The 15,965-nt window shown below is 42.2% G+C and overlaps 1 protein-coding gene across 1 annotated transcript; it reads left to right on the top strand.

The window, feature by feature from the left end:
- Window positions 1-7,615: 7,615 nt before the first annotated feature.
- LOC125552403 (metal tolerance protein 4) lies at window positions 7,616-12,223 on the top strand. The gene is made up of 7 exons (XM_048715948.2): window positions 7,616-7,996; window positions 9,789-9,961; window positions 10,047-10,245; window positions 10,335-10,513; window positions 10,597-10,747; window positions 11,157-11,290; window positions 11,638-12,223. The coding sequence occupies exons 1-7, from the start codon at window positions 7,807-7,809 to the stop codon at window positions 11,815-11,817; spliced, it is 1,206 nt and encodes a 401-aa protein (XP_048571905.1). The 5' UTR covers window positions 7,616-7,806; the 3' UTR covers window positions 11,818-12,223.
- The last annotated feature ends 3,742 nt before the right edge of the window (window positions 12,224-15,965 follow it).

Genomic DNA, 15,965 nt, shown 5'->3' on the forward strand with positions numbered 1-15,965 from the left:
GGGCTTAAGCCAGCCAGGCGGGTTCGAGCATGATGAGTTCCAGCCGGACGGGTTTGGCATACCGGGGGTTGCTCCCTCGAGATTGTTTTAAAATGTTGTCTTGTCTCCTTGAGCCTACCCAAGGGTCACCCCCCGTCATAGGTTGTCACCAATGTTGGAAATTCACCTTCCTAGAGGGAGGAGGAAGAACATCGAGGCAACCCGCTTCTTCTTTTGCGTCTCCATCATGTTTCTGACCTGAAGTTGGAGATGCAGCCACATGTCTCGCATCCATGAGCTCAACGATCAACTCCTCGAATGGAAGCAATCAATTTGGTCCAGAAGCCACACTTAGACCATATTTCACACGAGGAACAATTCACCAAAGAGGTGCAACCCATCTCGTGGAAGCTCGTTGTGAAACGGAAGTTATCCAAATATGCAAATGTCATGGGAGGCCAGGGTTGGTCAAATCATTTGCAGATACATAAACAACTTGAATCAAAGTTATATATCCTTTTTAGTAAAAAAATCTTTCTTGCAAAGAGCCCATATTAAGAGTAGCTTAATAACCCACTCTGGAGGGCATTCTCCCTAATAAAAAGAGGATAGCTCTGATCCCACTTGAACAAAACAAAAGATATTATTGATAAATAAAAGCATGCATTGCTTATTAACATCATAAAGATATTCTACCATAGTTAGGAGGTTAAACCAACTCTCATACGAGCTCCCAGTGGTTCGTTCATTTGACCATAGACTAGAGCTACCTTTGATTCCTCAATATTTTTTCACCAATTACTCGTAGCTCACTGTTAATGGTAGATACTGAAGGAAATATGCCCTAGAGGCAATAATAAAATTGTTATTTATATTTCCTTATATCATGAGAAATGTTTATTATTCATGCTAGAATTGTATTAACCGGAAACTTAGTACATGTGTGAATACATAGACAAACAAAGTGTCACTAATATGCCTCTACTTGACTAGCTCGTTAATCAAAGATGGTTAAGTTTCCTAGCCATAGACATGAGTTGTCATTTGATGAACGAGATCACATCATTAGAGAATGATGTGATTGACTTGACCCATCCGTTAGCTTAGCACTACGATCGTTTAGTTTATTGCTATTGCTTTCTCCATAATTTATACATGCTCCTATGACTATGAGATTATGCAACTCCCGAATACCGGAGGAATACTTAGTGTGCTATTGATAACCCACAAGTATAGGGGATCGCAACAGTTCTCGATAAGTAAGAGTGTCGAACCCAACGAGGAGCTAAAGGCAGAACAAATATTCTCTCAAGTTCTATCGACCACCGATACAACTCTACGCATGCTTGATGTTCGCTTTATCTAGAACAAGTATGAAACTAGAAGTACTTTGTAGGTGTTGTTGGATAGGTTTGCAAGAATATAAAGAGCAAGTAAATAAAAAGTAGGGGCTGTTTAGATAAAGACACAACTAAGTTAGTTTTAGTAAAGAGCTTTTTGTTACGAGAAAGTTATTTGTCCCTAGGAAATCGATAACTAGACAAGTAATCATTATTGCAATTTTATATGAGGGAGAGGCATAAGCTAACATACTTTCTCTACTTGGATCATATGCACTTATGATTGGAACTCTAGCAAGCATCCGCAACTACTAAAGATCATTAAGGTAAAACCCAACCATAGCATTGAAGTATCAAGTCTTCTTTATCCCATACGCAAACAACCTACTTACTCGGGTATGTGCTTCTGTCACTCACGCCACCCACCATAAGAAAATCATGAACATATTGCAAACCCTACAGCGGGGATCCCTCACGCTTGCGTGACATGGAGAGCACCATAGGACAGCACTAATAATAAAACATGCAACTCAAACCAATCACGATCATCAATTAACCCATAGGACAAAACTGATCTACTCAAACATCATAGGATAGCCATACATCATTGGGAAATAATATATAGCGTTGAACACCATGTTTAAGTAGAGATTACAACGGGTAAAAGAGGGGTTACACCGCTGCGTAGAGGGGGGAAGAGTTGGTGATGATGGCGGTGAAGTTGTTGGTGAAGATTGCGGTGATGATGATGGCCGTGGCACTCCGGCGCCACCAGAAGCGAGGGGGAGAGGGCCCCCTTCTTCTTCTTCTTCTTCCTTGACCTTCTCCCTAGATGGGAGAAGGGTCTCCCCTCTGGTCCTTGGTCTCCATGGCATGGGAGGGACGAGAGCCCCTCCGAGATTGGATCTGTCTCTCTGTCTCTCTCTGTTTCTGCATTCTGTGCTTCTGCCCTTTCACCGTTTCGTATATATATGGAGATCCATAACTCCGATTGGACTGAAATCTTCGCCGTGATTTTTCCCCAAAAATTAGCTTTCTTGCGGCCGAAGAAGGGCATCAACCGCCTTACGGGGAGCCCACGAGGGTCAGGGGCGCACCCCCTGCCTCGTGCCTCCCTCGGGCACCGTCTCGCGTGGATTTTTCTTCCGGAATTCTCCAAATATTCCAAAAATATTCTCCGTCCGTTTTTATCCCGTTTGGATTCCGTTTGATATGGGGTTTCTGCCAAACATAAAACATGCAACAAACAGGAACTGGCACTGGGCACTGAATCAATATGTTAGTCCCAAAAATAGTGTAAAAAGTTGCCAAAAGTATATGAAAGTTGAATAATATTGGGATGGAACAATCAAAAATTATAGATACGACAGAGACGTATCAGCTATCAAACGTCAAACGTAACTAGGTGATTATAAAGATGCTCTACACGTGTCTCCGATGGTGTTTGTTGAGTTGGCATAGGTCGAGATTAGGATTTGTCACTCCGATTGTCGGAGAGGTATCTCTGGGCCCTCTCGGTAGTGCACATCACTATAAGCCTTGCAAGCAATGTGACTAATGAGTTAGTTACGGGATGTTGCATTACGGAACGAGTAAAGAGACTTCCTGGTAACAAGATTGAACTAGGTATGATGATACCGACGATCGAATCTCGGGCAAGTAACATACCGATGACAAAGGGAACAACGTATGTTGTTATGCGGTTTGACCGATAAAGATCTTCGTAGAATATGTAGGAACCAATATGAGCACCCAGGTTCCGCTATTGGTTATTGACCGGAGATGAGTTTGGTCATGTCTACATAGTTCTCGAACCCGTATGGTCTGCACGCTTAACGTTCGATGACGATTGTGTTGGAAATATGCCCTAGAGGCAATAATAAATTGGTTATTATTATATTTCCTTGTTCATGATAATCGTTTATTATCCATGCTAGAATTGTATTGATAGGAAACTCAGATACATGTGTGGATACATAGACAACACCATGTCCCTAGTAAGCCTCTAGTTGACTAGCTCGTTGATCAATAGATGGTTACGGTTTCCTGACCATGGACATTGGATGTCGTTGATAACGGGATCACATCATTAGGAGAATGATGTGATGGACAAGACCCAATCCTAAGCCTAGCACAAGATCATGTAGTTCGTATGCTAAAGCTTTTCTAATGTCAAGTATCATTTCCTTAGACCATGAGATTGTGCAACTCCCGGATACCGTAGGAGTGCTTTGGGTGTGCCAAACATCACAACGTAACTGGGTGGCTATAAAGGTACACTACAGGTATCTCCGAAAGTGTCTGTTGGGTTGGCACGAATCGAGACTGGGATTTGTCACTCCGTGTAAATGGAGAGGTATCTCTGGGCCCACTCGGTAGCACATCATCATAATGTGCACAATGTGATCAAGGAGTTGATCACGGAATGATGTGTTACGGAACGAGTAAAGAGACTTGCCGGTAACGAGATTGAACAAGGTATCGGGATACCGACGATCGAATCTCGGGCAAGTATCGTACCGCTAGACAAAGGGAATTGTATACGGGATTGATTAAGTCCTTGACATCGTGGTTCATCCGATGAGATCATCGTGGAGCATGTGAGAGCCAACATGGGTATCCAGATCCCGCTGTTGGTTATTGACCGGAGAGGTGTCTCGGTCATGTCTGCATGTTTCCCGAACCCGTAGGGTCTACACACTTAAGGTTCGATGACGCTAGGGTTATAGGGAATAGATATACGTGGTTACCGAATGTTGTTCGGAGTCCCGGATGAGATCCCGGACATCACGAGGAGTTCCGGAATGGTCCGGAGGTAAAGATTTATATATGGGAAGTCCTGTTTTGGTCACTGGAAAGGTTTCGGTTGCTATTGGTAATGTACCGGGACCACCGGGAGGGTCCCGGGGGTCCACCAAGTGGGGCCACCGGCCCCATAGGGCAGCATGGGCCAAGTGTGGGAGGGGACCAGCCCCAGATGGGCTGGTGCACCCCCCCACAAGGGCCCAAGGCGCCTAGGGTTTAGGGAGGGGGCGCCTCCACCTTACTTGGGGGGCAAGTCTCCCCTCTCCCCCCTTGGCCGCCGCCCAGATGGGCTTTGGGGCTGCCGCACCCCTTGGGGTGGGAACCCTAGAGGGGGCGCAGCCTCCTCCCTCTCCCCTATATATAGTTGAGGTATTTGGGGCTGCCAACATATGAGTTTTGACCTCTCCCTGGCGCAGCCCTACCTCTCTCCCTCCTCGTCTCTTGCGGTGCTTGGCGAAGCCCTGCTGGAGTACCACGCTCCTCCATCACCACCACGCCGTCGTGCTGCTGCTGGATGGAGTCTTCCCCAACCTCTCCTTCTCCCCTTGCTGGATCAAGGCGTAGGAGACGTCACCGGGCTGTACATGTGTTGAACACGGAGGTGCCGTCCATTCGGCACTAGGATCATCGGTGATTTGGATCACGACGAGTACGACTCCATCAACCCCGTTCACTTGAACGCTTCCGCTTAGCGGTCTACAAAGGTATGTAGATGCACTCTCCTTCCCCTCGTTGCTAGATTGCTCCATAGATTGATCTTGGTGATGCGTAGAAAATATTGAATTTCTGCTACGTTCCCCAACAGATTGATATTATGAGTTTATGTGTTTTGATATACCGAAGGTAGTTCGGAATCCCAGATGTGATCACGGACATGACGAGGAGTCTCGAAATGGTCGAGACATGAAGATTGATATATTGGAAGGTTATGTTTGGACACCGGAATGGTTTCAGATGAGTTCGGGCATATGTCGGAGTACTGGGGGGGGGGGGGTTACCGGAACCCCCCGAGGGCTTAATGGGCCTACATGGGCTTTAGTAGAAGAGAAAGGAGGCGGCCAAGAGGTGGGGGCGTTCCCCGCCAAGCCCAATCCGAATTGGGAGGGGGGCTGGCCCCCCTTTCCTTCTTCTCCTCTTCCCCTTCCTTCCCCCTACTATTAGGACTAGGAACGGGGGGAAACCTACTCCTAGTAGGAGTAGGAATCCCCCTTGGGACGCACTCTCCCCTCTCGTTGCTATGCATCTCTTAGATAGATCTTACGTGATCATATGATTTTTTTTTTAAAATACTGCGTTCCACAACAGATACACTTTTTTTCACATGATGAGTGGTCTAACGTTGGCCATTGGACAAAAACTTTACATGAGAAGGTCAAGCTCTGTATAGTTTAAGTTTTTTTGTCCGTTCTAATTAGTTAAATTTTCATTCATTTCATGTGTAATGGTCAAATGTATCCTCTTTAGAAGAAAAAAAATACCAAAGCACCTCATAGGATGCAACATTAAAGGCCAATCGCCCTCTCTCATTTTATTTAAAAAAGAGACAAACGTCAAAATGAAACATCATTAATATAGCTCAATAAATAGCACTACATGACAACTCTGGCTTCATGATGACCACATGCCACATGACGAGTACAGCTCTAGACCATTCATCGGGATGACACCGCAGAGTTTTATTGTGTAGAAAATAACGAGTCCATTCAAACATGATGTAGGCCAAGTTATTTTGGCGGCTTCTCCTATACGTCGCACTCTCCGCAACTTCTCCCATAGGCCTAATATCCATGCAATCAAAAAAATCAAGGAGAGGCGTAGAATAAAAGGGCATAATTTACTCTGGTTCTGTGTGAGACGGCCGTCAAATTCCTGCAGGAAAATGCTATGTAGGAAGCTCTTCCAGCCCTACCCCACTACCATTCACAAGTGTATAAACAACGTCTCTGTTTGTAAATCTAAACCAAGTATTGAAGCAAAGACACATGTGAACTGTTAGTTTTCTCGACTATCTGCTGCTCTACTAAGTTTATAGCATAATACATGGGTTTGAAGTATACATTTGAAACTTTTGACATAAAATCACACTTTAATGTAATGACATGTGCATGTTCAATGCCACATGTTGGCTGGGGTGTTAGGCTTCAATTTTTGTAAGGCTAACAAAAAAAGAGAAACAATGTACTTCAAGATACCACTTGTGGCTAGTCATAATGCGAAAATGTTCACTCAACCTTAGTCATAGGAAATGACCTATCTTGTCAAGATATAGATATATACCTACATGATGGACAAAATAACCTAATTTTATGCTTCCATATCTATATCTTGTATTTCAACATTATACACCCATTCATCCTTGTTGTACGTTTAAATAATCAGGAAATTCGGGTGCATTATTCATCACTGCAGCACCTGAATAAAACTGCTACTTAGGAAAAACGTTCTTGTAATGTAACTTGAATCATTAACTTTTTTACTGGAAAAGGGAAGTTTAAGACATTTGTATGCATGCATTCTACATGTGGCCAATCAAAATCATTGAAATCGTTACAAGTAAATACACCATTTCGGACATTCGCAAAAAAAAATACACCATTTCGGAGAGAACAAAAAATACACCAATTTGCATGCATTTTCTAGGCTGGTGCATCACCTAAGGCTGAGATATGCCTTTTGCTTTAAGCATTGTTTAGCATGACTTAGTTTACCAAAATGAATGACCCAAGGGAGCTACACCATTTGGCATTTGCATGTTAAGTAACATCGGTTCACATGCATGAGTCAACCACAAAACCACCAGCTGCTCATATGGTAGCATAGAAAACACTACACACACATACAAAGTGTATGAATGAAGCGAAGCTCAAAAGAAAGCTGTTGTTAGATTTAAAGAAAAAGCACACATATGTCAAGTACCCATTTTTAGAATTTGCAATGAATACATCATTCGTCTCGGCAGACAGACAGAGTACTAAAGAATGCATTGGAAACTTACAACATCTTCTTGCGAAACAAAAGCTAATGGAAAATGAGTACATGGTATAGCATGCATTGTATCCATGATTTACCTGAAAATAGCATTAGCTTCGGGAAATTTGACAAAGAGAAAAAATGTGAATAAGAAAACATAATCAAACATATTCGATTAATCTAAGAATATTAGACCTAACAAGTATTTAAAGAAACCAAACATAAAATACATCTTTGTCCTAAACGAGAGTGGAATAAATTCGACTTTCATACAATGTCTCGACAGAAACACAAGGTGAAATGTCATTTTAGCAGTTAGGTTAAGAGGTCTTGTAAAGATGCTCCCTCTTAGCCGAACAGGACCGATGGTCTGGAGCTGTTCTGTAGGCCATAGCTGGTGTTAGCTGAAGCTATTTCCCTCGTATTAATGACGTGATCTGAGCCGTCGATTTCGCCGCCGCAGACACCCGTTGCGTCGATCACGGCCGTAGACGTACGTTCTCCGCTTATAATTGCGGCCGCACCGCACAGGGCCGCAGAGGCAGAGAGCAGCACGCACGCAGGCAGGCGAGTCCTGGGCTAGGGAGGGGCAGACGAGACGCCAAAAATAAGAAGCGGCGAAGGCGACGATCAAATCGGCAGAGAGAGGGGGGGAGGGAGGGGGAGGAGCGGAGGAGGCGGCTTCGACCCGCGCCGCGGTCCGTGGGGAGGCATGGAGGCGAACGGGCGCGGCGGGGACAATGACGCCGCGCGGGCGCCGCTCCTGGCGGGGCGGCGGCGGAACTCGGTGGGGTCGATGCGCGGGGAGTTCGTGTCGCGGCTCCCCAAGAAGGTGCTCGACGCCGTCGACCCGGAGAGGCCCTCCCACGTCGACTTCTCCCGCTCCAAGGGCCTCCTGGAAGGTTCGGTTCGGCAGGCCACCCTCGTGATCTCGCATTACTTCTTCCTTCTCTCCTTCCTTTTCTCTTCTCTTCTTGAGTGATTGATCTGTACGTATTTGGCAAGCATTCTGCTGGCTTTTGGCGTTTGGCTTCCGTCGTCGTCATGTTAGCAGCATGTTAGCTACGGGGGAGGTGGCACTTTTGTGGGTTTTCCTATTGGAGTCTCATGGGGGTTAACCGGTGCTCATTGGCTGAATGGTTGGTGGCTGTGCTTGTGATTCTGGATTCCGGGATTCCATGGATAATTCGACACTTTGGTGATCACATCCCCGTTATCATGGGGACCAATGGAGGCGCTTATTATGTTTTTTTTTTGACAAACGTAGCAGCTATCTTACTTTGTGATGGAACACGACTTCTCTATGTTTCGGTGCTTTGTGGTTGTTTCCAAAGCTTGCAACTTGTAAATACAAGTTATGTTTGTGTATTTGGTGACATTTCCACCTTTCTCTTTTGTTGCCTCAGACCATGCTGTTTAAGATTGGGCCAATATCCCTTTTGCGCCTGTTCTGGTAAAAACTCATTCGAATTATTTTAATTCTTTCTGGAAAAACATTTCTTCAGGCATGAGCAGATGCAGTATGGCGTGGTGTGCCTCTGTTTACAGTTAACCTGAGACTGTACTGTGATTTTAGCTGTGCTAGCTAGCACATTGCTCATTTCATTTTTGTTGCCTCTAATCTCTACCGACTTGCCCAACTTTGGTCCTCCCTCTGGATCTTACGGAGTAGTTCAGATACCAAAACATCAAGACAAAACAATCACTTTTCAAAGGGAGGGAACATCTAGAATCTACAATAGCGGCCGGCCTTGGTTTTTAATACCAACATCTCTGTCAGGATGTTCTGCATCCGCTGATGTGCTCTTTTCTATGTGTATCTTTGTGTGAAACTGGAAAATTTGGACTTCTCTTCATTGAGATTATTTTTTCAAGGCTGGAGGAATGAGACTTGAACCTCGCAACCTTTTGCACAGTCCTACACCCCTGTTCTTGGATTGGATACTGAATGCGCACCTCTTTGAGGCAGAACAGTGTTGCAAATTTTCAACCACATAAATAAATTATTTGTGAGGTTCCATCGGCTGTACACTTTGATTCTTTAGTAGTTGTTGTGTTCTTTCTCTGTTTCTTTGAAACAAATGGGAGAGTTCTTTTTTACTTCTATGAGTTGTTGGATCTAATCCAATCTTAGCTGTCTCAAGATTGTCCTTATCTGTCCTTTGTTGTTTCTTGGGACAAAAATAGATGTTGAACAGTTGGTGAGACTATCTCATTCATAGTCTGCTAAAAGAACATTGCAACGTTGGAATTCATTATTTTCTGTTCCTATTCCTGTTTTTAACTTTTTAGTTGGTAATATTCCCATTTTTATTTGTTTTCCAGATGTTCCAATTTTTACTTTCCAGATATTTTTTACCTAGAAACCGTTAGTATATTTTTACTGATAAGCTAAGTATGCCAAGATGTGTATGCTGTGGCTTACTATGGTGGAATCTACATTTTTTTTTCTTTCAAAATGCTAGAACTAGATAAGGAAGTTTTCTATAACGTTGATAAACAGGTAGTTTTAGTTTATGAGTCTAATCAAGAGAAAGTATATCACTTATGAACTATTCCTAATATTTCATAGTTATTTGATGATTCCCCACAGAAGTGGTATACGGCCCAATCATTTCTCTCTTTCTATATGCACAATATGAACTCTTTTATTAACTTACTGATTTTGTGTGATTAACTTTTGGGCTTATATAGGAGAGAAAGAATACTACGAGAAACAATTTGCCACCTTGAGATCCTTTGAGGAAGTTGACTCTATAGAAGAATCCAATGTAATAAGTGAAGAAGAGGAGCTCATGGAGCAAAGGCAGAGTGAATTTGCTATGAAGATATCAAATTATGCAAATGTTGTTCTCTTGGCATTGAAGGTTGGTATTTCCCCTCTGTATTTAGTAAACTTTCTTTGGCTCCTTTAGGTTGACTATAGAATTCATGCTCTCTCGTTTTCTTCAGATATATGCCACAGTTAAAAGTGGGTCAATTGCTATTGCTGCATCAACACTTGATTCATTGCTCGACCTCATGGCTGGTGGTATCCTTTGGTTCACACATCTCTCAATGAAGAGCATCAACGTCTACAAGTATCCCATTGGTAAATTGAGGGTACAACCAGTAGGCATTATCATCTTCGCAGCTGTTATGGCTACTTTAGGTATGTTTTTAAGTCATGTCCTTGTTTACTTCTTGTTAGACTATTATCGTTGTATTAAATTTTAAATAATAATTATTTTGCATTTCCAGGATTCCAAGTATTTCTTCAAGCAGTTGAAAAGCTGGTAGTGAACGTGACTCCAGATAAATTGTCCCCACCACAACTCATGTGGCTATATTCAATCATGATCTTTGCAACAGTAGTTAAGCTAGCCCTGTGGTTCTACTGCCGGACCTCTGGTAACAACATAGTCCGCGCCTATGCTAAGGTTTATATCTGTTTCTCAATTTGACTAGATTCAAATGAACAAATGAACATAGTTTACCAGAAGAAATGGGCTATTTTTCGCAGGATCATTATTTTGATGTGGTCACGAATGTCGTTGGTTTGGCTGCTGCTGTTCTCGGTGACATGTTTTACTGGTGGATTGACCCAGTTGGTGCAATCGTCCTTGCAGTCTATACAATTACAAACTGGTCTGGAACAGTGTGGGAAAATGCAGGTTTGCAGTACTTGCTATACCATTAAAACTTGACACATATAGTTCTCCAATCATATAAATAATCTGATGCCACAGGAAAATATTTGGTACAAGAACATCAGTTAGGACACATTGATTGTAGACCTACTGGACGTGGATGCCTCAGACTCAAACTCTATGAAACATGTTATATTATTAAAGAAAGTTGAAGAATCAGACCCTCCTGTCGATTTCCATTAAAGAAACCGCCAACAGTTTTAACAGTCTTTTTTATATAATTAATTAATAGAAATACATAACTTGAATCCACTGATTAGTCTGACAGATTTAGGACTGATATATAAGTAAAATTGCTGCATGTTACAGTTTACAGATGACGCTAGCCTGACATATGGTTATTTATTAACACATATTGCTATCCTTGATGCAGTATCGCTAGTAGGTGAATCAGCTCCCCCAGAAATGCTGCAGAAGTTGACATACCTAGCTATCAGACATGACCCTCAAATTAAGCGTGTTGATACAGTTCGGGCATACACCTTTGGGGTGCTTTACTTTGTGGAGGTTAGTATATCCTACATCTATTTTCCGTTATTTTTCATGCTCTTCTTTTAAGTGAATATATATTCCCTTCCCTGCAATACTAACCAAGATATGTGTACTATATCACGCATCTGTTTGAGACCCTGGGTCTTCACTAATTCTAAATGAACACTTATTACTGCTTTATTTATTACTGTGTGTTTTCCATAGCATTTGTTGGAAGTAGTAGTTGACACAGTACTGCATAAACGAATGAGATGTGCACGGTGGGTTAGGAACTGGATTCAGTAACTTCATACATACAAATAGTACCCAACATATAAGTACTTGTATGAACTTCACAACTCATGCTATCAGTGGACTGGCAGGTCGATATTGAGCTCCCGGAGGACTTGCCACTCAAGGAGGCGCATGCCATTGGAGAATCACTCCAGATAAAGATCGAGGAACTTCCAGAAGTCGAGCGGGCATTCGTTCACCTTGATTTCGAGTGTGACCACAAGCCAGAGCACTCGATCCTCAGCAAGCTTCCTAGCAGCCAGCCTTGATTACCATCCGAATTCACTGTGGAAAACGCAAGATGTTGGATATTTTGCTTGCCGTGCAGGATTCGCTACAGTACTTGGTGTCTTGCATTGTTGGCCATCTAAATGAGATAAGCACCAGCGTTGGAGACTGTATAGACTTGTTTCGCGGAGTCCTCTAAATGTCGTGTTTCGAGTAAAAGTAGGTTATTTTTGCTTCTTGAAGCTGTCATTGTTTGTCTGCGATGAGGGCTGCAATGTGGAAATGTTTGCTACAAAAAGAAAGCAAGCGATTTTTGTGTGCTCAAAATCAGTTTTGTGAACTAGGGTCGCAAGGAGCGAGCTAGCCCACCCGGGCTCGAGTCCTAAGTGGACCGTGGTGCTTAGAGATTTCTGCTATAAAAATATGCCTCCAAGGGTTAGTTCTGAATGGTTTTGTTTTTCTTTAACTTAGTATGCCGCTCTTTTACTTGTGTGGTTTGTTCTAAGAAAAAGAACATTTGAAAAATGATACACTATCAACTTCGTTTGTAAATAGGTCATGTTTTAGACCTTTACGTGGTATCCAACATGTGTTTATGAAAATTTGTATGTTTGTGAAATTTTCCTGAACTTCTACAATATTTTCATATATATATATATATTAGCGCTCTATATTTGCAAAGTTTGGTTGTACACTTGCTATGAAATCATATATTTACGGCTCAACTACTAATCTATTCATTGGTACTTTTTATTGACGGTAATCTATTCGTTTTTTAAAAGGACAGTAATCTATTCGTTGGTACTTAGGGCATGTACAATGGTGACATATGGATACAGTTGCCTCATGACAAAAAGTAGTTTGAGACATCTATATTGATTTTTCTTCCCAATGCAAGCTACTGCTGGTGGGTCTCAAAGAACAGAAAGTGACTCTCACTACATATGTATCCCTACTCTCCACTTCAACTTTTCCAACTTTATGCAACAAACCATATTTTTTTCCTCCAAGCACCTGCCTCCTGCAAAGGATCCCGCTTCCTCGTCCAAACCTATTTCTCTTGTCATCCGATCCTACATGGCATGCGAGACATCACCCTGGAGCTATGCATTGGCCATGCCCTTAGCAGTTAGCGCCCCCCACGGGTGCGGGTATGTGCCGCTTGCTGCGGGACACATGGCTGCCTCCCCTAAAGGGCCCAGTGGTGGGCCGGCCCAGTAGGACATAGGTCGTCATGCTGATGTCACTCGTTTCCTCCCTTTTCCCTTTTATTTATATGTAAATGCATATATATTAATAACTTAATTTACTTAAGAAATTTAAAACCACGTATTTGAACATTGTTTGTGACAATGAAAAATGTTTCCCATTTCAAAAAAATGGGTGCGAAGTTTTAAAACATGTGTATGCAATTATAAAAACAACATTTATGTAATGTAAAAAAGTCACACTATCATAAAATGTACGTGACATTTTGTTAAAATATTCCTGTGTTTCAAAAAAATGTTTATGACATTTAAAAAGAGGTTATATAGAGTGTAAAAAATGTACACCTAGGTTAAAAAAAGGTTTACTTCCATTAAAAAGATATACGTGACATTTTAAATAAATATTAACATCTTTACAAAAAAATGTCCGTGAAAATTTTAAAAATATTTATACAATGTGGACAAAATGTTCGCGTGAATAAAAAGGTTTATTGACACTATAAAATGTACAATATGTATTTGGAAAATGTTACCTTGTATTAAAAATGTTCAAAACATGTATTTAAAATATGTACAACTTGTATTTGGAAAAAAAATTCGTCTATTCAAAAAAGTGTATAAAACATGTATGTTTAGAAATGTACATCCTGTATTTGAAAAATGACCGACGTGTCAGAAAAATGTTTCACGTTTGCTCTAAAATAATACTTTGTGTACTGAGAAAAAGTAGAAATGTGTTGAAAAAAATAAAACAAATTAACACTGACAAATAAAGAAAAAAGGAAAAGGAAACCAAAGAAAAACCAATAAAATCAAGAAAGAAACAAAAAAAATCAAAGGATAACGAAAAAAACTAAAAAAGAAAACAAAAGAAAAATAAACAAGGAAAGAAAAACTAAAGAAAGCCGATGATAAAACAAATAAACTAGAGAAAAAAACAAAACAAAAAATGAACTAAGAAAATCAGAGCAAAGCGAATATACAACGCGATACGAGCGGCAACGAGTAACCGCGCTCATGGGCCGGCCCGCTAGTTGTCGCCCTTAGGCGATTCCTTGTTAGAAATCTGTAGGGGCGACATGTAACATTTGCGTACTCCAAGAGCAACTAACCAACGGTTACCCCTTGCGAGGCTCCCACAAAGGGTCATTCCTTTTGGCCTGGGATCGCGCCACACAGTGTGCCCAACCGCTTCCACTTGTCGCACAATGGGAGCTCCCTCTGTTTTTTTTTTCTGGACATGTCTCAGGGTTGTGTTTTTTCGTCTTTTCTTTTTTTGGCTGGTTTTTCCTAGGTTTTGAAGAATTTTTTAATTTATTTAATTTATTTTGCAACGCATAGTTGTGCTTCTTGACAATAAAAGCAAATTTATGTTTTCACGAGAATTATAGTTATGTTTCTCGTAGAAGCACATATTTGCCTCCTCAAGAAGCACACTTTGTGCTTTCGTGAAAAGTAAATATGTGCTTCTTTCGTGAGAAGCACAACCTATGCTTCCTCTCAAAAATTGATAACCGCAACCATACTTTCGGGCTCTGTGTTCTTTCTTTTCTTCTTTTCTTTTGATGACTTTTTATGGTATTCACTTTTTTTTGGTTTTTAGTTATTTCGTTCTTTGTGTAAAAAGATGTCGCAACCTATTAAAATGAGATTTAGTTTTGAAGATCTCGACCCAAGAAATCTAACGATGAAAACAGTCTGGTATTTGGACTCATGGCTTAAAAGATAAAATGTTTTGAATAAAAGAATTAAAAAAAAGATTCAACTCAAAAAAAAAGAAAAAAAAAAGACGAGACGTCAGGATCGACCGTACCGGACGTTTCCAAATTGCAGGGCTACACGTCAACTAGGTCGAGATCTCTGCCACGTGAGGTTCGGGCCTAGACAGAGTAAAGATCAGCTTGATGCCAGGCTAGTGTCTGTTTTTTTCCTCCCCAAATAAAGAACGAAAGAGAGAGTGATGACACGAAAACATGTGGCCCGTACGCGAAACAAGGATCCAGCACATGGCCTCTGGACTGGACTGGACACGTATTCGCATTGAAGAGATATACACATGCATATACGTACACGTACGCGCCCCTCGCTTCCAGATGCGTGCGTACGAAATCCCCGTGCGACGGAGATATTCCTTCATCCGATGGTTCACACAAGCATTTCTTTTTTTTGCGGGTGACACAAGCATTTCTCCTCATCCTCATAAATAAAAACACGGACCAACTTATGGCAACGTTGTGGTTGCTGTGTACGTAGTTAACTGGACCGTACCGTGGCTTTCATGGTGGAGTTTTGAGACGGTAATGCGCAGCATGTACTCGTTTCCATCATCTTGGCTCCATATGTTGTGGTACTAGCAAATTTTAGAACACGGCTCCATATGTTACCATTGGGGTCGCTTTGCTGATCGTAAGGGCATTTTTACCGGTGACCTGCAAATTTTCTTCCGCATCCATCCATGAACAGAAAAATCGGTCCACGGATATGGATGCAAGAAACCCCGGCCTGCATACAATTCAAACACTATATGAACCAACGAATGGAATTCGTTCAAACACGGCGGAATTCATTAAATTTCAAACATAGTTTACATAAAAAGATTGATATTTCGACCGTTTAGCTAACAACTTATAAAAAAACCTAAACTCTATACTGGACGACCACCTCATACGCATGGCCACCATGCCCCGCCGTGCCGTCGCCGTCGTCCCTCCAGCAGCGCAAGGCTTTCAGAGGGCCGCGACAGCCTTGTTCGCCGGCTGCCTGCCGCTCGCGGCGTAGCTACTCCGCCTCCTGCCTTGCGGTTCGGAGTGTCACCGCGCCCAGTGCCGACGATGCGGGAGGAGCCCTGACGGCGGCATTGCCCTTGCCAGCATCGGAAGTCTCGCTAAGAGACCACTCCTCGCCGTACTTGGTGATCTCATTGTCGAGGCAGCGGCGTCTAGCGTTTGTCTCATTGGTGGTGACGAAACGGTTGAGGGCCC

Source organism: Triticum urartu, chromosome 4A (genome assembly GCF_056163025.1).
Source record: "Triticum urartu cultivar PI428250 chromosome 4A, HENAU_Tu73, whole genome shotgun sequence".
NCBI classification, from domain to species: Eukaryota; Viridiplantae; Streptophyta; class Magnoliopsida; order Poales; family Poaceae; genus Triticum; species Triticum urartu.

What these genes read in the sequence shown, in the direction of transcription:
- LOC125552403 (XM_048715948.2), top strand. Translation starts at nt 7,807, where the DNA reads ATGGAGGCGAACGGGCGCGGCGGGGACAATGACGCCGCGCGGGCGCCG. An exon ending in TTGTTCTCTTGGCATTGAAG is followed by an intron (nt 9,962 to 10,046) that starts GTTGGTATTTCC and finishes CGTTTTCTTCAG; the next exon opens with ATATATGCCACAGTTAAAAG. An exon ending in GGGTGCTTTACTTTGTGGAG is followed by an intron (nt 11,291 to 11,637) that starts GTTAGTATATCC and finishes GTGGACTGGCAG; the next exon opens with GTCGATATTGAGCTCCCGGA.